Source organism: Protomyctophum parallelum (assembly GCF_964188405.1).
Source record: "Protomyctophum parallelum genome assembly, chromosome: 17".
Lineage (NCBI taxonomy): Eukaryota > Metazoa > Chordata > Actinopteri > Myctophiformes > Myctophidae > Protomyctophum > Protomyctophum parallelum.
Genome location: NC_139719.1, coordinates 5,680,380 through 5,707,114, shown reverse-complemented (window position 1 = coordinate 5,707,114; position 26,735 = coordinate 5,680,380). Strand labels below are relative to the sequence as shown.

The following is a 26,735-nucleotide window of genomic DNA, read 5'->3' as shown; positions in this document are numbered from 1 at the left end:
AACACATCGCGTGATTTCCGTGAAATTGTGCACCCACATTCCCACTAGGCCGAGGACGAAATGCCACATGAACAATTTCAACTCAGCCTCAAGGTGGCGCTATAACTGGCCGAAAAGTGTTTTTACCTCAAACTGCACGGATCTGTGGATAACCTGGTGGAGACCTGTGCCCGGAAGGGCACTTTTTCTAGTTTGCATTGGTTTTATAAGACAAAACAGACAGGTACATCAACAAGACGTAACAAGAAAAAAGATTAACCAGACTATAATGGATAAACGTGAGTAAACCTATCATGATGAGGTAGGCTATCACAATTCAACAGTTGGACACTTTAACAATTAGGCCTGTACAAAGCAGTTGTGTTAGCTAGGTCCTGTAGGGGAAGTTAGCTAGGTCCTAGATAGTTCATATTCATTAGATTTTTTTAAATAAAAAAAACACAAAACAACAACGAAAACAACAAAAAAGATGAAGAAAGAAATTCAGCTTAATGATACATTTGCTCATACATGTTCTACAACATCCCAATGTCACTAAAGACTAAGCTTCAGACCTCCCATTCAACTAGGTTCAATGTTCAAGGTTGTACTTTATTGTTACATCTTGTGTACAGAGTAAAACTTATTTTTGTTTGGCTTCCTTCAGTCACAGCAAGCACATTCAAGCACATTCTATTCAAGGAATAGAATAAAAAGTACAAGAAAGAGCAAACAAACGAGTAAAAAAAGAAATAAAGAGTAACCTATGTACTGTACATGTGCATGTTTTCCCTGTAGTAGCAAAGTTAGGTAAAGCTTATGTTCCATAATATACAGGGGGGGGGGAGTTTAGAAAGGCAATTCGAGGCTATGTTCCTAGCTTAACTAACTATACTTCTCGGCCTGGGAGGCTGCCACTGGGACCCATGATTCACCTATTTCCAACTCATTTTTGCTATAGTCTGGGATGGCTCATGGTAGAAAACGGGATTAAGCAATTAAAAATGGGATTGAGTTTTAAAATAGTCAAAGGGAGCTCTGCTCTCAATGCCCTCAATACCTTCATACATGATTATCTACCTCACTAAAGTGAGACAGCCACAATACTAGAGGGAGCATCAATAATTATTCTCTCTCTATTGCACCACCAACAAAGGAAGGAGGAATGCCCTGTGAGTTCTGTTTAGACTCGAGTTGTCACGAAAAGGAACAATTCCTACCCAAATTTTGGCTAATTTAATTTACATACAAACTCAACAGTTTGAGTTCCAGATTGGATTTTCCATGTTAATAAGAAGTTGGTTATGAACAAAAATTTCCATATAATTAGTGTGAAAACATTGCCCTCTGCTGTCTGGAAAGGGTCATCACATGGAGCCATACCATTGTAGCAGTAATAGTAGTAGCCTACTAATAATGATGATTATTATTATTAATAATAAAATTGTAATATTTATGACATACTGTCACTGTGGTAAGTATATAATTGTAAAATCATAGGTATAACAGCAAAGTTAGTGTTGCTTTTCACACATTGTACATTGATAATCCACTTCAGTTAATTTGATGTAATGCCTACTCTCAGTTCCCTCAGGGCATTATTATGTCTGAACAATATCTCAAGTCATTATAACTATAAACACTGTACGTTTTTCTATAAATAAAAGGGGGAAATCAACGACGGTATAGAAACACTCTTGAATCCAAACAATCAACAAATCCAAGTGTGCCCTGTATATACTGTACATACTCAAATACTAAAGGGCTGTCAATTTATTTTCCCAAAAATCTATTTAAAGAAGAAAAATCAATTAAAAAGGGGGGGGGGGGGGGGCTCGCTGAATACTAGAGTGTTTATTGTCTCCACCAGGCCGAAGGCATGTGGGGAGAGTATGTTTTGCACTCCGTCCGTCCGTGTGTCCGTCCGTCCGTCCGTCCGTGTGTCCGTGAGCAGCTAATCTCGGCCACCGTTAACCCGGATGCCAAATTTTGCACACACACTCCCTGGATGCCAACGATGAACCTCTGCCCCAAACTTTCCACAACGGCCTGTTATAGCGCCACCAGGAGGCCGCTTTGTGCAAAACAAGTTTTTGCACAGTACACCTACAGATTTTGTCCAAACATCACGCAAATTGGTACACAGTGGGCCTGATTCTTCAACGCGCTTCCGCTTATATATTGACGTGACGCTAGCGGAAAGGCATTTACGTGGATTTCCCACATTAATTTGGAATTCATGGAAATGGCCGTGAACTTGACGCTGACTTTGGTTGATCGGCAACTCCGCTAAATCCTCCGCCACCTCTTTAGGTGGCGGAGAAATTTGCGGAAGCATACACTTGCATATATAGATTTATTCAGAAGGCTTTAGTCTTCATGCTGAATCAATAAATAGTCCCCAAATCTCAGATAAAATATGTAGGCATGTGTCCCCAACATATTGGTCGATCAGCACATAAAAAAACGATATATATATATATAATATATATATATATATATATATATAAAAGCCGAGTGCACTTGTATGCCTAAATGCATATGCATTCTAGAGGCAAGTTAGCCTATAGAGTCCCATAAGGAAACTGCCCCTGCAAGCCCCGACACCTTTTTATTTATTTATTAGGATATTTATATAGCATGCCATGCGCGATTGCGCTGCTCACTTGACAGCCTTCTCTAGGCTACTCGCAGTGCAAGCGTTGTGAGCTTGTAGATCGGCTCTCGCGCATGTTAAAAAACAAACTCACAATTATAATAAGAACATATATAGGCCTACACTTATCTGCATTTTGCACTGTACGAATCTAACGTTGTTTAGTGTGTGTTAGTGACTGTATTGTTTAGTGAGTCAGTTCTCTTGACTGTCGGTGTGTGTGTGTGTGTGTGTGTGTGTGTGTGTGTGTGTGTGTGTGTGTGTGTGTGTGTGTGTGGCGGACAGCAGCATGCTGCCGCTGAACCGAGTCCAATCTGGGTGAAATTTACATTGGAAAATTAATATAACGGCGCGGTGAGCCCGGCCAGGACAGCACACGGCCCGGCCCGACTGACATTCTGGTTCACAGACATGCCGGTCTGAGTCGTCTGACAGACAGACAGCAGTCACGAGGGCTAATTAGCCCTATAAATCCACATTATGGCATCAGCGCGTGCAATTTGGCCAGTCAGTTTTAAGCCAGCTCACCGTAATTCATTATAATATGGGTTGTAGCTGTGTAGGCTGTAGGCTACTACATTGATCTCATCATGAGATCAATCAAGTTTGCCAAGTGTCCCGACTCCCGCGAATCATTTTAATATGAGGACATCATGAAATGAACCATGCACTTACATCTGACAAAGAGGATATAGGCTACCCGCTGTATATGGTTGAAATTCTAAATAGCTATGCCTACATGTCCATGCTCAGAACAAATCCATTCTCCACTATATGCATTCAGACAGCTGACAGTGAGATGATATTAATCTATTCCCCGAATGAATCAATGCAGCTCTGATTAAAAAAAAGTATCGGATATCTCTTTACTTTTGCAGGGCGCCTTTCTTTTTTTATAACCCTGCAGTGCATTCATCCTGTCAAAATTAACTACTCTACAAGCTCATCGCGCTGTTGTATAGAATTGAAATCCTCTGTGCAGGCTATGATGACGTATTTCGAGATTTCCTGTTGCCCTTATATGGTGTAGAATGGGCGTGGATGTTCCAACTAACCAGGCGACACCAGGCGAATCGCTTGGGAAAAATGCGGAAAGGATACACTCGGCGATCCGCACAAATGAAGTGATTACACCAGCTTCCCTGAATAACACGTCCTCTCAACGTAGGATGATCGGACGGATAAATACGATATCCGTTTCCGCCACCGTTACACTCTGGCGCATTTCGTTTTTGAAGAATCAGGCCCAGTCTCTCTAGAGCCATTCAACGAAACGGGTCTTTCACATTTCTCACACTCCATCCTGATTGGTTAAGATTGGCTTCCAAAGTTCACAGGAGTGCTCAGTTTCAAACAAAATGCTGCAAATCATGAACACATCGCGTGATTTCCGTGAAATTCTGCACCCACATTCCCACTAGGCCGAGGACGAAATGCCACATGAACAATTTCAACTCAGACTCAAGGTGGCGCTATAACTGGCCGAAAAGTGTTTTTACCTCTAACTGCACGGATCTGTGGATAACTTTGTATGCCAACTCCCTAGAGGCCAAGGAAAAACCTTTGCCTGGAATTTTTCACATCTGCTCTTTATAGCGCCACCAGGAGGCCGACATATGTAAAACACATTTTCTATTATTACTCCTTCAGATTTTATCCAAATTTCACGCAAATCGCTATACACTATCTCCATAGTCATGTGATCAACACGGAGCGGCACCATTTCCCATCTTCCATCCTGATTGGCTAAGATTGGCTTCCAAAGCTCACACGATTCGTCCATTTCGAAAAAAGGCCACAAATCACAAACACAGTGTGCAATTTCCGTTAAATTATACACGCACATTTTCACTAGGCCGAGGACGACATGCCACAATTTTTTCCTCAAAATCAGCCTCACGGTGGCGCTATAACAGGCCAATTCCTGTTTTTAGCTATAACTGCATCGATCTGTATACAACTTATGTATGCACACATGGAAAAACATTGTACCTGCATCCCTCCAACACGAACCTCCGGCCCAAATCTTCCTCAACAGCCTGTTATAGCGCCACCATGAGGCCACAACCTGACCTGCCCTGGTGGAGACCTGTGCCGATTGGCACTTTGTCTAGTTGTGTTTGTGATATGAAATGTAATCTTACCATAATCACTTGACTTACTTGATTTATTCCTGTAGGCTCCTAGGTGGAGCATAGGGCCGCAATCACACCCCGCCATCGGACTCTGTTTTGAGCAGTTTTCTTCAGCTGGGCCCACGATAATCCGGTTGACTTTGCCTCACTCTCCACTGATTTTCCCCAGGTCTGTTTTGGCCTCACCACTTTTCTTTTGCCCTGTGGGTTCCAGTCCAGTGCTTGCCTAGTGATGTTGTCAGTAGGTTTTCAGAGGGTATGTCCAATAATCCACCCCCACTTTCTCTTCTTCACATCCTGGCTGATGGCGTTTTGGTTGGTTTTCTCCAACAGGCTGGCATTTGATATTTTATCAGGCCACCTGATGGCCATAATCACATAATCACATCAAACATCATGTCAAGTCATAATGAAGTAAGTCCAGTCACGATTTTTTAAATCGATTAAAATTCTATTTTTAATTGAATCATGACCCCAAGGATTGGAATGAAATCGTGATAGCAGAAGATTCACAGCCCTACATTTCTGAAACAATGACAGCCCATAATGTGCACACGTACATACATAAACTGTAACACGACCTGAGACAATAACAACCCACACGTGTGTACATGTACACGCATAAACACAATCATACACATTCTGAGACAATGACAACAATCCCCCTCGGCCAGGTACTATTCTAAGACTCAGACCTGACTCAGTAGTTTGTGAAAGGATCCCAAACAAACTGGACCCTAGCTATAGTTTCTACCATTGTCTCCCATAGAGTCATTAGCACAGCTATAGGTTACTACAATAGAAGCCAGTGGGACAATAGAGTAGATGCAACCAAAGCTTCCACACAGTTTGGGCTAGTTCCACAATTTCCCCTCATTTTCAGAAGATGGTGATGTAGGCCTACTTACAGTACGCGTTGCATCATGGAATGCTTAATAATAATAATAATAAACTTTATTTGTATAGCACTTTTCATACATAAAATGCAGCTCAAAGTGCTTCACAGGGCAGGACACAAAAATAAAATACAATAAAACACAAGTAGTTAAAATGATAGAACAATAGCAGAGAACAAAACCGAATATAAGAACATAAAATAAATAAAAACACATAAAATAAATAAAACTCAACTAAAAGCAAGGGTGAAGAGGTGAGTCTTGAGTTGAGATTTAAAAATGTCTACAGAGGGTGCGTGTCTGAGCTCGAATGGAAGTTTATTCCAGGCTGTTGGGCCGTAGAAGCAAAAAGCTGCCTCACCGTACTTTTTTGTGCACATACCTTTAGGCACTTCAAGTAGGCCAGCGTTGGAGGACCTGAGGGGGCGGCTAGGGACATATCTAGGTAGGCAGTCACGGAGGTACGGAGGTGCGAGACCATTGAGAGCTTTATAGACAAGTAACAGAATTTTAGCTTAGTGATGGAGAAACGTGTTTGGATATGTGATATTAATACACTAGAAATTAAAACATATTTTTGTTGCTAGATAAAACCAGGAAGACACACGAAAGGTACAAATGTATATGCACTTTATTCTAGAATCATACTCTTGTAACATTACACTTACATTTTAATGTAATGTTTGAATGTAATACAGCATAGAAATAGTAAAATAAATACTGTTAAAGCATAGTTGTTACAAAACTCCTAAAAAACAAAACAGTTGTAGTAGTCTCGTAAGGCATGAAGGCTTGAAGTTACTTTAAAAAAAGTATTGAACTAAGCATTTAGCAATATAAAAACGTTTATATAATACTTGCAATTTAGTTTCAACAAATATAGATATAAATCTATGTCAATCAAGCCAAAACAAACAACACAAATTACACCCCTATGGTGATCTCAACATTCTACCAAGAACAATGAATAAATATCACAGTATTGAACCACTTAGCCCTATATACTGTAAAATCAATAGCAAAAATTGCCAATATACAAGCTCACAACGCATTAAATTGCAGCACTGTCTGGGCTTGTAGATCAACTATTATTGCTATTGTAGATTTTTATTATTATTATTATTTTGAATTATGTTTGAAAATCTTCCCCTATAGGCCTAATGACATGCCCACAATAGGGACGCCAGGGGTTAATAGTTAACAAACAGTATACTGTGCACAAAAATAAAGAAAGAAAGGGAAGAAAATGATTGAATTGGGATGACATCTGGATGATATCAGGCTGGAATAATGTAGCTTCAGGGAATGTCAAAAACGGATTATCATAAGTCATCATAAGTGTTTTCAACCTTGTCCGGATCAGGGCCCACTTGGAAATCTCAAAAGTGTTCGCGGCCCACCCATCTGACCACTTACCCAGATGCTGGGCCGCTGCATTTTCAGGGCATATTTATTTTAATGGTCAATCAATTGCTTGTGTTCCAGCTTGGATCAATGGAACTAACATAGTATAGTATAGTATAGTATAGAATATTATTATTATTGTTGTTGTTTTTTTGTGTTTTGGCAACTATTTGGGGGCCTCCCACCAGTGGTCCCCGGCCCTCAGGTTGAAAATCACTGAAATAGATTGACTATTGTTCAATAAAAGTATTAATGGATCGGATTGATACTAATCACTGAACTAATGCTCATGTGACCAGTGAAGTGTGGTTGAACAGCGACATCAGATCATCCCTAGTCACACCCAACACAGTAAAGTTAGGATTAGCTAAAGTAATTGAAAATAATTGCACTTACATAATAATGATTGTGCAGCGCTGACAGCTTAGTAATTCAAGCCATGGAAAATAACAATTAATAAAAGAGTAGAAAAGCTTCAAGTTATGAAGACTGCGACATCAGCCTGAGTCTGAACTCTGAAAGTGCTTTTTATAAAGCATAAAGGAGAACGCCACTGATTTTCTTTGCATACACACACACACACACACACACACACACACACACACACACACACACACACACACACACACACACACACACACACACACACACTGCATATAGACCATTCTAAATGTTTCTATTCTTATTTGAATCAATGTCTGATTGTTTAAGGAAAATACAATTTTTTTCTAAATATATAATATTGTCATTGAGTGTCAACACAAACACACAAGTAACATATTGTTTTCAGCAAGGAAATATCCCCATAGATGTTAAGTAGCCAACAATGGAAGTTATTACTTTGACTAGTAAAAATACGAATGGCTAATGGCATTTTAAAACTAACTGAATAACTAACTAATTCGTCTTGTATGTTTATGGAATTAAAGTGACAGTTTACTGACACTGACTTTACTGTCTCTAGAAGAACATATTTCATCCACGTTCAACTGCTCTGCAGTGAGTTATGGATGTTCTCTATAATTGTTAGAAATGGCAGCATTGCTTACAAAATAGATAAGTAATGTATTGCTATCTTACGCGTAAGCTTCTTAAAAGATCTTCTGGCAGTGGCAATGACAAATTCCAAAATTGAATTCAAGTAAAACTAATAAAAATCTTTCAACTAAAGAATCACACACCCTCTCGCACACAACTTATACAATTTCAAGGAACTAACTAATTCAAGCCAGCAGTGGATGATTGTCATTGTAAATGATGCCAATTAGAGGCTTTTAAATGAAGACGTAATGAAGATTGTAATGTCTCTAAATTATAGGATTGTCTGATGATTCTTTTCCATTTTGGGAAATGTGTGCCTCATCTTGTGAACAGATTTATCTTGTTCCAAGACCCTTTCTTTTATTCCACTGTACCATTATAAAAAAGGAGAAAATAAATTAAAGGATTAAAGGAAATTTTAAAGGCATTTACACCATGGATAATGATCCGTTTTATACAGTATATTGACGTACTATGACAGAAAACATAGATGTATCCCAGTGTTCCCAACCTATTCTGGATCAGGGCCAACTTGAAAATATTGAAAGTGTTCGCTGACCACCCATCTGACCTTTTAAATGGCTGCCGTGTTAAGTGGTCAGACAGATGGCCTTTTAAGAGCCTTTATTTTTGATAATCAATCGATTGTGTTCTGGCTTGGTTCAATGTTTATATACATATATATATACTCATTCAAATCATAGTGTTTGCCAATTATTTGGGGGTTCATTTTCAATACCTTCGCAGCCCAGCGGTGGGCCCCAAGTTCCCAACCCAAATTCTATATATGACCCAGGCTGTTATAAATAAGAAACCAGATCCCTGAGAGTGCCTTACAGCATAACACTGTAATCCTTGCAGCTCTAATTCGGCAGCTTTTTAATAATTTCTGAAATGTTTATATGAGACAGTACCTCACACTTCACTGTCCCGTTTCATAAGGCCTCAAGGTGGAAGTTGTGTGGGGAAACCTCACAGTCAAAGATTAAAGTGATTATAATGCTTCTTTGGTTTGAATTGCACATTCACTGTCATTAGCACAATCTATTAGTATTATTGGTAGTCATCTATTTGCACTAGTATCTGCCAAGCTATCTAGCTAGCGTTATTTGTTTTGTGTTTCTTAAATACCAGTGTGGTTTGCTACAAGAAAATACAATATATACCAATATATATTTCTCTGACAGTTTACCTGGTGACACTATAGAAATGGTCCTAGTTTGTTTAACACCACCAATATGGTACTTGACAAACAAGGATAAATAATAATTATGCTAATACCTTTGGACCCAGGTCTTGGTATCACAATACGTGGCATTATGATAATGTATAAGTGAAAGCAGGAATGGGCATATTCAGCTGTTAGTATTACAGCAGGTAGTATTACACCCAGTGACATTTTCGAAAATAGTTTCACCCCATTCTAAAAAGGTATCCTATCAAAATATTTGCCTGTGTTCCAATCTCTATACTGAGTTGCTGAACAGGCTACAGGAGGGCAGAGTTAGGTGCAGCTACGTTGACCTACACAAATGGAGAAATTGACCTTTACAGGTCCATTTATATCCATTTGTTTTACACTCAGAGTTTAATTAACACCAAGGACGTAATTTCAATAAATATGATAGATAATAGAATATGTGATAGCTCTTACATTTTTGCCTCAAAGGCAAATGCAAAGATGTGTGTACCAAATTTGGAAAAACTGTCAGGATAAATTACTCCTACTAGTTTATCCTGGATTAACATGTTCCTCAGTGCATTTAAGCCCTTACAGTACGTCTTTAAACTCTTCAAAACAGCACTGGTTGCACAAAATAAAGGACAAGTAATCATCATCACAGCACCAAAATGTTCAGGAACAATACAGACTTTTCAGCATCAAGCTTTCATCATTGATCAAATGGGTATTATTAACATTCCCCACTTGAACACTTTGAACACAGATGAAAGCTTAACGCTGAAACGTCTGCATTGTTCCTCATGCTGAATTAAACATGTTGGTACTGTGACAACAAGTACTCCTCTTTCATTGGGCACAGCCAGCGCTACGAATATTTTGTGATACATTTTTCGGTGTAACTCTCCTATCAGTCTCCATGTTGACACATTTAAACCCCTTCGCACAATCCCAGATAGAATAACAATAAAGAATAAGTAATAGAAAATAACAGTAACAATTTGAAATACTAGAAATGGTCTCCGGCGGGTCGTCTTCAGCTCTTGTGCGTGCTGCTGTACCACCTCTGGAGGGCCACGCCGCTCGTGCTCGCCACCACGCACAGGGCCCCGCCGAGGCTCCACCAGGTGGGCTTGCGGTTGAAGAAGAAGAACTGGAAGGTGAACGCCAGCAGCACGTCCACAGTCCTCATCAGGGACACCGGGCCGGCCTTCTCGATCTGCAGGGCCTTGGTGAGGAAGGTCTGGCCGGCGATTCCCAGGACGGCGATGAGCATCAGGACCCAGCGGTCACGGCCGCAGGACGGCACGGTCCACTCTCCGAGGATGGTGGTCACGATGAGGCACTCTATGAAGCCGATGACGGCGTAGTACCAGACGGAGAGGTAGTAGTGGACACTCTTGCCCATCTTGCGCAGGATGACGACGGTGAACGCAGCCCCGATGGCTCCTGGGAACGGTTTCATTGAGCTGAGTTAATGTGACAAACAAACAACTCAACAGAACAACAGACAGACATTGGCAATTGCAATGGTGTATGGTACGCTGGTGTGCACATACGTGAATGAATACATGAACATGTGATTCAGTCAGTGAAAGAAAACAAAAGAAAATAAAACGCACGGTGAACAACACATCTGAACACACCCAAAAAAAAACAGGCCTCTGTTAAGATCCTTCCTTTAACCCATTCTGACCGGGCACCCGTTTTGGTGTTAGCATCATGTCGTGCTTTAGCTATTTAAAAATAGCAGATCTACAAGCTCATAGCGCGCCACCGAGTGGCGCGCTACGAGCTTGTAGGTCTGCTATTTTTGAAAAATCAAAGAACGACTGACATTTTTATAGAATCTGATCTCAGGTCAGAATGGGTTCATCAGACCAGTGTGTGTCCGGCGGAAACCTCGTATGAATCTGATCTCAGGTCAGAATGGGTTAAAGAACTGCAGGACTTACACACCATCATAGGATCCAGTAAATGACACATCTCTAGTCTATTATAAGTATCACAATCTTGAAAGTGTGAATCTGCCCCTAAAGGTAGTGTTGCGTCGTTAGTAGTCCTCAAACATTGTGCAGCTTCATTTGAAACAGTTACCTAACATTTGATTCTATTGCAGTGCTACAACATAAGACGTACTGTACTAATCGTCTTACCAGCGAGGGCGGCGACAGACCCCTTGATGTGATTAGTGTAGTCACTCTCGATGCCATGGATGCGCTCGCCGAAGAGGAAAGGAGGCCGGGCAATGAGGATGACTCCTGTGATGGTGAAGACGGTGAAGATGCAGTCCCAGATGGTACACCTCTCCTTCAGGAAGATCCACGCCAGCAGAGAGGTGAACACCGGATTACTGAAGGAGGGATCGTGGCATGAGTGTCATGTCAAGGACCCCCAAATTGACACGTATTAGCCCGTGGACTCCCTTTTGAAAACATATGCCAGGGACCCCCATAAGAGAAGATTTATACGGCTCTAGCAGTGATTTTTAACCATTTTAATTTCAAGGACCCCCAGATTTACATGCATTAGGATTAGGCTATGGAGTGGACCCCCATTTAATGTCATTTCTATCTCTGGGTCCCCAATTTATATTGTAAAACCAATGTTAATTTAACTCTGAGAGTGTACAAAAGGAACCAAATGGACCTGTTAGAGTCCATTTGTCATAGAGAAATGTCAGAGGACAAAGACAGAAATAGAAACAGAGAGAAAGACAGACACGCGTGCAGTGCCGTGCGCGCGCGCACACACAGGCACGCACACACACAAAGATAAAGACATAAAGATAGTAGAGAGGCAGACAGAGAGAGATTGTGGTGGAAAAAGACGGGTGTAAGTGAGAGTATAACATTTTAAAATATTGCCCTGTACCTTTTGCAAACTGCAAATAAAGTATTCAATCAATCAATCAACAGTCAGAAGGCCGTTTCAGACAAGGAGTGAGTGACAAGCGGTCTCATTTGCAGATGTGTAGCGTAAAAGAAAAGCTACATTCCAGCTCTTGCCACCCGCAGGCGCGTGCGACCATAGAGCACCGAAGTCCTGACGTAATTCGCTCATCCCTTCGATTCCCCTGGTTCGCGGAAGTAATTTCTCTATGGAGATTCTCTTAATATCTCATAATATGAGTGACTGACTGTTTTCGCTAGAAGCAGACTGTATCATATATTATATGATACAGTCTGCTTCTAGCGAAAATCTAACTAATTCAGCAGCAGTAACATTAGCGTTTTCTCTCAGTCAGTTGATTCTTCATATCCATATGAGTGAAGCGGCCGGGGTGACATGTTTATTTTTCAAACACAGTTCTTATATGAAGCGATCTAAAATCCCCCCTATGGGGATTACAATGCAACTAAAAAAATACATGAACCTGGGGACAGACGCCCTCTACTGAAAGTGACGTCAGACTCCGGTGCTCTATAGCGACTTTAAGCAACGACGGCTACGGCAGTCGGCTACGGCAAACGGAAATGGATCAGTGCTCGATACATAAACCTGCTCTCCGTCGCAGCCCTTTCTACTACAGAAGAACCTACACTTACACGTAGTGTCTACAACGCCATCTCATAACCATGTTCCTCTTTGCACTGCTAATCATGTCCAGCGCATACGAATTAAGCAATATCGGCAAGTTAGCTGATGCGCGACGGGGTGTTTTAAAAAGAATTGTAATGTCTACATGCTGCATAGACGCGTCACCAAGGCAACCAATGTCGCCGTCGCCGGAGGCTGTTTGCTTAGCGATTTTGACAGCTACGGCGTGGGCGTCATAGCCGCCGTACTTCCGCGTAGCGGAGCGCCCTGAAAACAGTCGTTGCTTAAAGTCCCTAATATCACGGAACAGCGCCCGCTTGCACCAATGCTCCTCAACTTCTCCACACGTCCAAAGTAATCGCCCGCCTCTTATTGAAAATGAAAAACCAAGGCGCGTCAGTCGCTTCCCGTCTGAAAAGGCCTTATTAAAATGAAGTTGGGTCAGGTGAGGCTGCGTTTAGTTAATACTGTATGCCACACATTGATGGAACAAACTTTTAGAGGAACTGAAATGTATCCCTTTTTATGCCTTACTCACTGTACCTGTATACATAGTATAGCAGTTTGCATATGAAATGTGGTATACAAAATAAACTTGCCTTGCCTAAAAAGGTTCATGAGGTCAGAATGAAAAGAACAAGAAACCATGAAAGCACTGTCTTTCTTGTAACCTGAGAGACACCGAAGACACTTTTGGAACACAAACATGAATGTAAGCACACTTACACACGTACACACACATTTGATTGTGATAAACATATTGTTTTACTTTACTTTTATATTCCTTACATATTATGGTTGGTATTTTCCTCGAGAAACAGTAATTACACAGATTACAGAGCTTCACTGCATCGCGGAGGGTCTGATTATACGTGTAGGAGCAACCCTGACCCTCCCCCGTCCAAGTCTTTGACCACACACACACACACACACACACACACACACACACACACACACACACACACACACACACACACACGCCTATTATGACTTCTAAGTAGAAATGCTAGGGTTCATGTGGGTACATTTTACTTAAAGGAGGGTTAAGAGGCTGAACACAAAAAAGGGGCCAAAAGAGACAGAGAGCGCTGTTTTAAAAGCAGTTTTCTTTCCTGAAACTACGGCGCTGTTCAGGTCTCATTTCTGATTTTGCAGTACAGCGCAATTGCAATATTACGTTTCTGGAGAAAGATAGCTCACGTGAGCTAATGTTTTCGTCTGCTATTTTACTACATGATTTTCATTTTAACTGCCACGCCCCGTTCCTATACAAACCCATTGTAACTTCAAACTACATTTTAATCATAGAAAATGCTTGTCCTTGGTGACTTTTTTTGTGTGTATTGTAACTCTTGATAATCAGTCGAATTTCAATGTAACTTGGTCAGTCAGGCTGGTCACACTACCGGTGGCCAGCTGGCTCCTGTGTGAGCCTATGCTGTATGCTTTGCTGCTGTGTACTCTGAAATAAACACCAGGAACCTCCCATCTGCTGTCGTGCAGTGTCAAAATTCTCTTCTGCTCTCCAGTTCTTGGTTAAGTCTCTGTACAGTATTTCGTATAGTAGAACTAGAGTGTTTGGTGTCTACCAGATACCACAGGAGCAATCTTCCCTCCTACTCTCACCTATAGTCATGAAGTGTGGGTCATGACCGAAAGAATAAGGTCGCGAATACAAGTGGCCGAAATGAGTTTTCTCCTTCTTTCGTGTAACGTCAGAGGTCCAACTCGGTGTCATGGAGCCACGCCCGCATCTCTGGTCCCAGGTCGAAGAGGCTCACTTTCCTTGGAACACCTCGGGATCCCCCAGGAGGAAGTTACTAATGTTGCTCTGGAGAGGGAAGTCTGGAGCTCTCTGGTGGAGCTGTTGCCCCCGCGACCCGACTACAGATAATCGGTTGAAGTTGGATGGATGGATGGATGGAATTTGTTTATCACATACCCATAGCAATATGTATTCACGAGGAAGAAATTGGACCTGGTCAACACTTTTACGTTAATATATAGAATTTCTGCCAGTGAGTTAATGGTATTGTTCATAGTGCCTCATGGGGTTTTCCCCATGAGGGGAGTGTTGACTCAGGACACGTTGCTGCTGTCTGTGAACTGTGATTGACATTTTTATTGTCAAAATATCTGTCCTCGGCCCAGGCCGTAGCGTAACGGTCTGGGCACCGGACTGGTGATCCAGTCGCGGTGTGCCGCGGGTTCGACTCCCGGACCCGACACGGCCTTTACCGCATGTCATCCCCCCATCTCTCTCCCGTTTCCTGTCAGCCTACTTTCTATCCCTTAAAAAATCAATAAAAGGCGTAAGCCGCAAAAAAAATATCTTTAAAAAAATATATATATCTGTCCTCCTCCTTCACAGCTACAGTACAAATGTCTCAACGCCCTGGCTCCACAGTACCCCTCAGGCCTCTTCCATAATGTCTCGACGCCCTGGCTCCACATACCCCTCAGGCCTCTTCCATAATGTCTCGACGCCCTGGCTCCACATACCCCTCAGGCCTCTTCCATGATGTCTCAAAGCCCTGGGTCCACATACCCCTCAGGCCTCTTCCATGATGTCTCAAAGCCCTGGCTCCACATACCCCTCAGGCCTCTTCCATGATGTCTCAACGCCCTGGCTCCACATACCCCTCAGGCCTCTTCCATGATGTCTCAAAGCCCTGGGTCCACATACCCCTCAGGCCTCTTCCATGATGTCTCAAAGCCCTGGGTCCACATACCCCTCAGGCCTCTTCCATGATGTCTCAAAGCCCTGGGTCCACATACCCCTCAGGCCTCTTCCATGATGTCTCAAAGCCCTGGGTCCACATACCCCTCAGGCCTCTTCCATAATGTCTCAAAGCCCTGGCTCCACAGTACCCCTCAGGCCTCTTCCATGTTCTCTTTCACGTAGCTCTGGTCCATAGCCTTACTGCTCTTGCTGCTGTTGCGTTAAGGCTATGGAACTGATTGGCTTCCTGCCTCGCATGAAATGAAGACCAGCCTCTCCTCTGTAGCGAAAATAAAAATTATGTTACACGGATAAATGCACTTTTTGGCCAGAAAGGGATTTTGCTTTCGCCGGATTTTTTTTTAATTTTAGTTACTCCACTGCGCCCTCTATCGATATTGCCAAGAGAAACCCCTTATAGAGAAGATTTTTCCTATGGGGGAAAAAAAATCCCTTTCTGGCCAAAAAGTGCCTTTATCCGTGTGGTGGGGGGCACAAAGTGCCTCCACTAAGGAAAGTAGGCTTTCTAATTACACAACCGTCTTTGTATTGGTGAGTAGGTAAAACATTATATTTATTTTCGCTACAGAGGTTACTTAGTGTTCCTAGGTGGCATAGTTCCAGTCAGTTGTTTACCTCTGTTGGTGTGCCCACATGTGATGCTTTGTTAAGACAACTGATGTATAACTTTATGCAAAGTCTGGAGGTGTCTAGTAACAGTATCATAGTGGCACTAACGAACCCTATGAAGAGCTGTTAACGGGTCACGTCCAGGCTGCGCAAGCACTGGCTCAGCAGCATGCTGCTGATTAGGTAGGTCAGTACTTTTATATGCACTACTGTACTTTGTTTTGTATTAATGGCTCGCTTTTATCCTTTTCCCATGTTGTTTGTCTTTTTGTTTTCTGTACGTTGATCTTATGTGATATGGACTCCTGTCTGAAATAAAGATTATATATATATATATTCTTAGCGAATATTCTATCAACTACGTTTTCAATTAATCAAATAATCCAATAGATTATTCAAATCAACAAAATAAATCTGAGTAAAACACTGCTTTGCTGTACAATAAATTTCAAATAATTAATAGCGTACAAAATTGCTACAACTCACAATACGTGTGAGCCTGTACATATTATTTACTGTATTATCTTTTACAGCCCTATATCCCTATATAATTAATTATACCAGTTAGTTCCTTCCTTGCATTGTCTCGTAATATCTCCCGATAAGAACAACCACCATGCACAGCAGTTAGTGACATGCATCTTTTTCTTTATACATAAAGACACTTTCTAATTGACTATGTAATGGTAGCTATAATGTGCTGTTCTGCTAAGCTTATAATGCATTATGAACAGCACTTATATACTTCATAAACCTTGTTATAAGTTCTTATGCATAATTATAAGCATTTATAACAAGTGTTATGAAGCACAGTACTTAATAATTCATTAAATATAACATTTTTAAAGTAACCCAAAATATTGTCTAGTTTTCAGGAATGTTGTGGCACCTGAGAACATGATTTTGCAGTGGTGTAAAAAATAAATAATGAGCTGATGATCTCACCTGAACATGATGACAGTGGCATCGGCTAGAGGCATCTGTTGCACAGCATAGAAGAGGAGGATCATGGTATTGGAGCCCAGGAACCCTCGAAGAACCAGATACACACGCTTATCCCTGGGGCCCAGAAAACCTGTTCTAGAGGAGACGAGATAGGAGGAGGGTGGATGAATGGATAAATGGATGGATGGGTGGATGGATAGATAGATAGATAAATGGTTGGATGGATTGGGATGGATGTATTGATGGTATGGAAGCTTTATCCTTTAAGAAAATGTATGTTACCCACCTATTATAAACATACAAACAGTCAATACCGTAAAAAATAAAAAAACAGATTCCCATCCATCATTTCTGAATTGATTTGTATTGAGAGTCCAAATCAAAATGTATATTTTCTGTACTTTTTTTAGCCACACTTACTGGTGATATATTAGCAAGGGTGTGATAAACAGAATCTGGAAGAAGCAGCGTATAGCACTGATCTGGATGGCGTGGATCCCCTCGATGGTCTTCACCAGGAAGGCAATGACCGAGAAGAACACTGTAGCCAGAAGACCATAGAACAATCCCAGACCGGGACATCTTTTCTTCTTCCCCGGTGCTAGAGGAGGTGTGAGGGTTGATGGAGTGGAAGGGAGTGAGGGATAGGGTGAGACAATATGAGGTCAAAAGGAGCAGGGATGGAGAGAGGAGGGAAGATTACACAGATAGAGTAGGTGGGGGGGGAAGAGGAGAGAAAGAGGGATGGGTGGGTGGGGGGGGGGGGGGGGGGGGGAAAGAGGGATGGGTGGGTGGGGGGAGAGATGAGGCAGACAGCGGGATAGGATACCCGGGTGGAGAGGTGGAGGGTATAGAATGACAGTGAGATAGAATGAGGGGTGGGAGGGAGAGAAAGAGAGATGGAGTACAGTAAATCTTTTATATCCCCAGCAATGTGGGAACCCATTGGCAAAGAATGATGTTAAAATGATGTTGCTATATCTGGTATTACATTTCGGAGAATTCCACGCCCACAATGTTGTGCCCATGGAGCGCTCCACCTCAGGTGCCCAAGTCATAGACCGTGACATATGCAGAGTATGTGGAACTGCTGTTCACACCTGTGCTTTTTGGCCGTCGTACGTCACTCATGTTACCTCTGCGTCTTCAACCCAGTGGGGTGGGGGTTGTGCGACTACTGGCCAATCACAGCGGGCCTTTCCTATACTGTAGCAGTCAGTCTGTCTACTCTGTCTACATTTGTTTAGATAGAAGTACTGTTGAAAGCTAACATAACCAACCGTACCTCATTAAATGAGTGAATGTTTGCTAAACATCATCGCTCGGTTGATAAACGTTTGCATCCTTGGACTAGACTTTTCATCTTAAAAATAGCTTAAAACGCAACAATAACATAACTTTGACAAAAATGTTGGATTACCTAGCTCATTACAAATATCTGATTTCATATGAAGCGATTAGTTCATGTTTTCATTCTGGTTTTAGGAAAAGAGAAGGGAACCCCGCACACTCATATGCTCCAAAACGTTTCAAGCCAAGGCTCTTTATCTGGTAAAGAAAAACAGTTTTGGTTTTTTTGACCAGATGAAGAGCCTTGGCTCGAAATGTCGTCAATAAATAAACCTTTTGGAGCATATGAGTGTGCGGGTTCCCTTCTCTTTTCCCATGTCACTTTTTGAACCCAGCACCTCCACGAAGTGATGTGCGTATTTTACTATATAGTTAATTTGGGTTTTACAAATCGTGCTTTCGAAAATAGTCAGCAATGTCAAGTCATGGTGAGGCGTATAGTCAAAGCTCACAGGCTTCCTCAAATCAATCAAACCACAGTATGCTTTGAAAAGTTGTCATCAGCAAGGTCAAATAGGCTATATATGGTGAGTCATAGTCAATGGGCTAAACATGCCAGACAATGGGTATGTTCTTTTAAAGACCATACCCAGACAAAAATACAACAGAATAGACATAATGCACCACCACAGGTTCAAATGCAGAGGGGTTCTGTTCCCGGCCGCAGTGGCTCCGGCTTGGCCAGAGAGGGGTCACTTCTCTGTCGCTGTATAGTGCCACGCAGATGTGACTTATAGCCACAGTTCCCAAAGTGGGGTCCACGATGCATAGCCAGGGGGTCCGCAAAATAATTCACATTATTTTGTTCTAGTTAATTTTGGTGTGTTTGGTCTGACAGTGCATCTCGTGTTCGAGTCCCGTTCATGACAACCTTTGTTGCATGTCTCTCCCTCTTTCCTGTCAATCTTTACTTGATACTATCAATAAAGGCAGAAAAGCCAAAAAAACAATCTTAAAATAAATGGCGTGTGTGATTTCACTGATTTGTGAAATCCCTGACTGATTTGTGCCTGAGGCCTGAGGCCAAGGAGACACATTGAGGTTAGACAACACACTCCATATTTGGGCATACATTAGGAACTCCAGCCGGTCCTCCCATTTGCCAATTATAATATATAGGATTATGTTTTCACACACACACACACACACACACACACACTAGAGTTCTCATCGGGCCCGAAAATTAAGGCCCGGCTCTAACTGGGCCCTAACTGATCAGGCCCTATAGGCCAGGCCCGGCCCGACTAATTAGCATAGATTTTAGGCCCGACCCGGCCCTAAAATGTCGGGTCGGGCCGGGCCTGGTCGGGTTTGTGCAGAATTTGAGAACAAGAGTAAAAGTGAAACGCCAGTCAGCACCATCTTCATAATAGATAAATACACAAACAGACAGAACAGAACTATTATTTTTATTATTCTAAACAAATTCAATATATATATATTTTTTTTCATGGAGCCCCAGGCCCTACTGATTAGCATACATTTTAGGCCCGGCCCGGCCTTAAAATGTCTTGTCGGGCCTGGTCGGGTTCGGGCAGAGTTTGAGAACTCTAACACACACACACACACACACACACACACACACACACACACACACACACACACACACACACACACACACCTCCTTAACGAGATTCTGCTGCTGGCATGGTGGAGGGATTGTTTGTGAGAGAAACTTGAGAAAAATATACTGAAGCCAAGGACACTCATGGGTAAGATTTCAGGCAAAACAAAAGAGCACACACAAGAGCTCCACAAAGCATGGGAAACTGTGCCTGCTGGTTAAATAGCCATGCCCATTTGGTAAAAGGTTTGGCTAAGCGGCAGCCTACATTCAAACGAGGTCAACCTGTACATTTCCTTTATCCTTGTTCCTTCCCATCTGTCCTCCTATTATATGTTCATTCAATTTTGACTATTTTGTTGCTGTCGGGCAGAAACCTCTTATCTCCATATTTTAACTTGGGTGTGGTTTTTTCTTCTGTAAATAAATGCGCTGCGGCCTACTTGATCATACTACACTGTAGTAACTACAGCATCACACAAAATCATCGACAGTAGAAGATATGTACAAGCTCGAAGCGTGTTTTGAGCTTGTTTGAGTTTTTAATCTCAATCTTTAATATGAAAAGTATCATTAAAGTTTTTACATATAAGGTTTCCACCACAGAGACAATTTGTCAGATGTGATTTTCACTGCGCCAAGCTGAAGCGTATAAGTTTAAACGTTATACAGTCCTTATTCTATTTCCCCTTTCTCCGTCATCTCTTTATTTGTCCGTGTAAATAAAAATGTTTTCTCAATTCATTGTTCAACAATGTTTATTTAACGGGAACCCATTTTGGTGTTGGCATCATGTTATGCTTTAGCTATTGAAAAATAGCAGATCTACAAGCTCATAGCGCGCCACCGAGTGGCGCGCTACGAGCTTGTAGGTCTGCTATTTTTTTTAAATCGAAGAACGACTGACATTTTTAGAATCTGATCTCTGGTCAGAATGGGTTAATCAGACCAGTGTGTGTCCAGTGGAAACCTCGTATGAATCTGATCTCAGGTCAGAAATTAAGGCATTCATTCTCAGGACAAGTGAGGAGCATGATATTTACACTTTTGAGCAAGGTGTAGAAGGCCTGACTGTCAGTGCCACAATGAAGACTGGTTTAACCATCTGTTGAGAATTTCTTATCAAACCCACAGTGTGATGGGGGTCAGGGTGGTGTGCTGCACAGTTTGTCCCTGCTGAGTTGATTATTATTATATTACTAGTACACTATATAATCAACAGCACACACTCCATTTAGAATAGATCTTGAAAACAATACATGGAATCCACTTTTACAGTTGCAATAACGTTATTATAACTGGGTCAAAACCGTCAAATATCCTAACAAGCAACAGGTTGTTTCTATGCTGGGGTACCACGCTGTAAAACTGCACAGTCATCCATCCTCTTTAAACCATGATGCAAACGGTAAGCCGGATTACACAGCCTTTCCTCAAGAACTGAACTACAACCACTGACTGTACCAGTCTGTACCACAGCTCGAACTGGTACGATGAGCCTGGATTCCCGGGAACATAATAACTGTTTTAGTAGACGTTATATTGTTACCAAACCAACAGCTATACGTCAGTTTTATAACGTGCGGATGGCTGCGTGGGAGGTCATTGGCTCTCTCTCCAGCTGGCTTATCAGCCTTTTACTCCCCTCTCTTTCCCTTCTCAAAGTTCACCGGCAGTACTACACACGATCTGTGTGCGTGTGTGTGTGTGTGTGTGTGTGTGTGTGTGTGTGTGTGTGTGTGTGTGGTGGACACACGCTGATCATTTTAGACGAGGACACATTGATCACATAGCGAGGGAGATCAGAGAGACTCATTATAAAACGATATAGTACAAATCGTCTTTTCAGACGGTACCTTGCTGAAGTGCGTTTCCTCCTGCTTCAGGTGATGTGGGCTCCTCGGAGCGCCTGTTTGCGACACACAGCGCCTGCTGCTCGCTGCTCCCATCCACCAGTGACTTATTACTGCTCCCCTTCGCCTCCTCTTCACCTCCACCATCACCGTAATCACACACAGCAACGCGACTGTTACTTTGCAAGTGAATCATCTCGGCCATACGCTCATCATCATCATCATCCTCCTCACTCTCGTCCTCGCCGCCGTCGTCATCATTGTCAACTTTGTGAAACACGACAGTAATGTCCTCCGCTCTGCGGGCAACTATGGACACAACTCGTGGTCGTGGGTCGTCTGTTGAATGGTTGCAGCAGTCAGTGACAGTGTTGTCGCCCATGGTATTGGTGGTAAGGTGTGACGGCTGAGCGGCAGCATGCCTCGGACAGAAAGCAGAACACAGTGCCCGTCTTTTGGTTGCCCTGAGTGAGAGAGTGTGTTCACCGGTTAATATGTAACCTTGGCTTGGTGGCTGCTGCTGCTTTACACACACAGCAGGCAGGAACAGGCAGGCAGCGTGCGTTGGATACTTTCTCCACAGGGGGGCAGGACAGAGCCCCTCGCGCTCTCGCTCTCTCTCTCTCTCTCTCTGTTGGACAAACATAACATTACCCAACGTTTATCTACCACGCTCAGGTTCCCACAGAATCAAGTTCACTGGCAGTACATTACATTACATTGTAGCCTTGGGGGTCAGTTCACTTCCATTTGTGAAAACCAATGGTTAACAATGTAGTCGAAAATGCCTGTTTCCATTTACAAAATATTAAAATGTATTCCAGCTCCCATAGCCTCCCTCACTCCCTGTATACTAGCCTACCTATATAATCTGTGCCAGCATTAGAATGTAATCATCATAATCCCCACATATATATCTCTATGTAATAATCATAGTGGAAAATTGAAAATTAAATAATAATAATAATACATGTCTGATTATGTTGTGTGTTATAAGCATTTTATTACTATTAATACTTGTGAGGACCTCTGCTTGGATTCATGCAGGTGAGTGCACTGACGAATACTGGACTACTCGCCCCGGTGCTTGCCCGTTTTTCCTCCCGGAATTTTCCCCAGTGAGGGGGATAACTTTGTAATATGCTATTGGCTGTTTGTATTCTTTTTGGAAAAATATAAAAAGATACTCCTGTGGAAAGGCTATATTATTTGACTTATATTGAACCTATAAACAATTTAGTATATGTAAGGTTTTGCCCCCTCAAATGGTACCTCGTCAGATAATCCCCACATATCCTACAACAACTTCTGTGAACAGACTTCACTGTAGTAGCTTTTCATAAATTATATTTGTACTTAGGCTGTTCTGCTGTCATGAAAGTTTATAGTTATAGAAATTCAAAGTCCAGCCGTCTGCTGTCCAGCCTCTCCCACCCCTCACTGGGGAAGATTCTGGGAGGAACAACGCGCTGTGATGTGCACGCAACACTTGGAGCTTGTAGATCCACGGCTATTATCCCAAACCATGTATATCCACGGATATACCGGCTTTCCGGCTTCCCAAGCCGTCTCTCTAGAGAGAGATCTTTACCTGTACTATATTTTCACCTGTACTTTGAATAGACTAAGTGACAAGACAACCAGGAATAGTCTGGTGACCACCGGAGAGACGGGTGGCAGCCGGAAATTAGACGGCACCCGGGAGCAGTATGGGTTAGCGCCCCAGCCTGTGTCTTCCGTGAGGAAGAAGCCCAACAAACCCACGGTGAGGCCTTTAGGAGGGCCATGCAAGCCTCAAGCGGAGCCTGCGGCACCACCAAGGGCAAGGTGGAGCCTGCGGAACCGTTGCGTCTTGAGAATCCACCATTCCTGAATAAAGTGCCTGGTGCTGGGAGTCTGGTGCAACGCACAGGGCCTGACCTGGTGAGAGCAGGAGTGGACAGGGACAAATTAGCCATTGGGCCAGTGGGGCCGTGGCCCAGGGGCCCTTGGCTCTCAGGGGCCCTTCTGGGAAATTGGACCGCGCAGCACTATGTTTGACGCCCTGAAAAGGGCTCCTGGGGCCCTTCATTGGCCATTGATTTAGTTAAATTTAGGTCAAAAACATGATAAAAACACGGAAAAACACAATGTTGCGCTTGAGGGGCCCTGCAAAAATGACCGGCCCAGGGGCCCTCATGGGGGTTAATCCGTCCCTGGGAGTGGACCTGGTGAGACGTAGGAGGGGCCCGGACAGGAGTCAACCCACAGAGCCTAGTCCTTCCATGTGCCAGAATGGTACCTCCCAGTCCCGGCAGAGTAGTTCAGGAGGAACGGATTGTGTGGCCCTGCATGGTTTTTCCCTAATGTAGCTACTGGGACGTAAGTCGGGACTTGATCACTCCCGGCTGGGTCACCTGAGTGAGGGGTATGATGTTGCGAGACCCGAAACCCCGATGACCTTGGGATACATCACTGAGGATACGTCCCAGGTGCATCCATTTATGTATGTATTTTGTTTTGAGATTTTTCCTGTACTTTTAAATCATTATTAAATAATAATACATGTCTGATTATGTTGTGTGTTATAAGCATTTTATTACTATTAGGATACATAGGAGGATACATAGCCTAACACAATGAGCAAAGAGAAAAACAAATAAGTCTAGCCATTCTCAATTCTAAATTAGACTGATAGGCCTACTGTATACCCTATGTTGAACACAACATGTTACACAGCAGTTTAGGTGATAATAAAAAAGCTTTTCCTTTTCTTTTTCTAACCAACAACTATAGGCCTAATTAAACACAATTCTATAACGATGAAAGAGAAAGAGAAACACAGTGTGGTCCCCATCAACAATTAATGTACAAAAGCAGTATATCATATAAATTACTTTACACAACATCATAAAAAAGTAAACATTTTATTTGGCAAATCTTTGTCAGTGAGAATTATTAACAGGCTGTTACTGTGTGTTTACTTCCTCTATCTATGGCATAATATAGTAGGAGCATGTCAAAGTACAGGTAGGCTACTAGGTGCTACACAGTGACCAGCTTTTAGCTGCAGAGTAAAGATAACAATGGCTTTGTCTATGTAGGAGAAAAGGGGCAAGAGTGCAGTGAAAGAGAGATAGAGCTGGACACACACACACACACACACACACACACACACACACACACACACACACACACACACACACACACACACACACACACACACACACACACACACACACACACACACACACACACACACACACACACACACACACACAGATGCTTCTAGCAAGGCTTTCATCAGGAACCAACAGTATTATTGTCTCCACCAGCCGAAGGCATGGGGAGAGTATGTTTTGCACTCCGTCCGTCCGTGTGTCCGTGTGTGTGTCCGTGAACAGCTAATCTCAGCCACCGTTAACCCGGTCGATGCCAAATTTTGCACACACACTCCCTGGATGCCAACCATGAACCTCTGCCCCAAACTTTCCAGAACGGCCTGTTATAGCGCCACCAGGAGGCCGCTTTGTGCAAAACAAGTTTTTCGATGCCATATTTTGCACACACACTCCCTGGATGCCAACCATGAACCTCTGCCCCAAACTTTCCAGAACGGCCTGTTATAGCGCCACCAGGAGGCCGCTTTGTGCAAAACAAGTTTTTGCACAGTACACCTACAGATTTTGTCCAAACATCACGCAAATTGGTACACAGTCTCTCTAGAGCCATTCAACGAAACGGGTCTTTCAGATTTATCACACTCCATCCTGATTGGTTAAGATTGGCTTCCAAAGTTCACAGGAGTGCTCAGTTTCAAACAAAATGCTGCAAATCATGAACACATCGCGTGATTTCCGTGAAATTGTGCACCCACATTCCCACTAGGCAGAGGACTAAATGCCACATGAACAATTTCAACTCAGCCTCAAGGTGGCGCTATAACTGGCCGAAAAGTGTTTTTACCTCTAACTGCACGGATCTGTGGATAACCTGGTGGAGACCTGTGCCCGGAAGGGCACTTTTTCTAGTTACGAGTGTGTCTGTACTAGCTGTATCATGTTGTATACAGTCTTGTCAAACGGATCAGGTCATATAATCGACTGCCATCATCAGTCATAATAATCTGTGAACTGGCCATTGCGGAGGAGACTGGCCAGTCTCAGCTAGCTGCATTTCGTAACAACGTTCCACTTCTTGGCATCCCTATTTTCAATTCATTTTGACAAAGATTGCAACAAAAGAAATAGCAGTTCTACAAGTTCACAGTCACAATACATCACTATGATACATGTTGTGAGATTGTAGATCCGCTTGATATTGATTTAAGTTATTAACACATAAAGTATAGCCTTTTGGAAAGACTGAGTTCTGGTTGGCTATAGCTGCCATATTGGTCGGTAGAACCATAACAACCGCAGCCAAAGTGTGCCAGCATTTGGTTGTCGCTTGTCGGATACTCTGAGTGTACAAATGGAACCATGGAGACCTTACGGGTCTGTTTGGTTCCATTTGTACACTCTCAGATGCTCCTGTCATTGTTACCCCACCCTCCCTTGGTGCCTTGCTAGACAGTGGTCAACAACAGTGTTCACTTTACTGATTGCTGCCGTTTTGTTATTAGCTCCAAACCTTGATCAGATTACTATTTGAACCAATCAAATTGTCCAAAAAGTATGACTGCCACGCATCTTGTTCTGAGCCTCTATCAGCTTTAAAACTAATCTCCTTCACAGTGCTTTGGGCATTATGTGTTCCATGTTGATCACAAGCTCTAGCAAGTCATTATCGTTATCTAAAAGACAATTAAAACAAATTTTGCTTGTATCATTCCGACTATTAAACCACAATAATACGTTTT

At 42.6% G+C, this 26,735-nt stretch overlaps 2 protein-coding genes and 1 long non-coding RNA gene across 3 annotated transcripts in view; 1 reads left to right on the top strand and 2 right to left on the bottom strand.

The window, feature by feature from the left end:
- LOC310874920 (leucine-rich glioma-inactivated protein 1-like) overlaps positions 1–26,735 on the top strand; it is a 429,872-nt gene that overhangs the window by 285,751 nt on the left and 117,386 nt on the right. The window lies entirely within an intron of this gene.
- On the bottom strand, positions 6,280–22,277 carry LOC310874563 (solute carrier family 35 member G1-like; the record flags this gene model as incomplete). Its single annotated transcript, XM_083787421.1, has 5 exons — positions 6,280–10,740; positions 11,448–11,644; positions 17,129–17,263; positions 17,549–17,729; positions 21,899–22,277. The coding sequence occupies 5 exons, from the start codon at positions 22,275–22,277 to the stop codon at positions 10,328–10,330; spliced, it is 1,305 nt and encodes a 434-aa protein (XP_083643547.1). The 3' UTR covers positions 6,280–10,327.
- On the bottom strand, positions 24,814–26,330 carry LOC310874877. The gene is made up of 3 exons (XR_014570590.1): positions 26,291–26,330; positions 25,910–26,245; positions 24,814–25,200 (listed from the first exon to the last, which is right to left on the bottom strand). It is a non-coding gene; the product is annotated as an uncharacterized lncRNA (long non-coding RNA).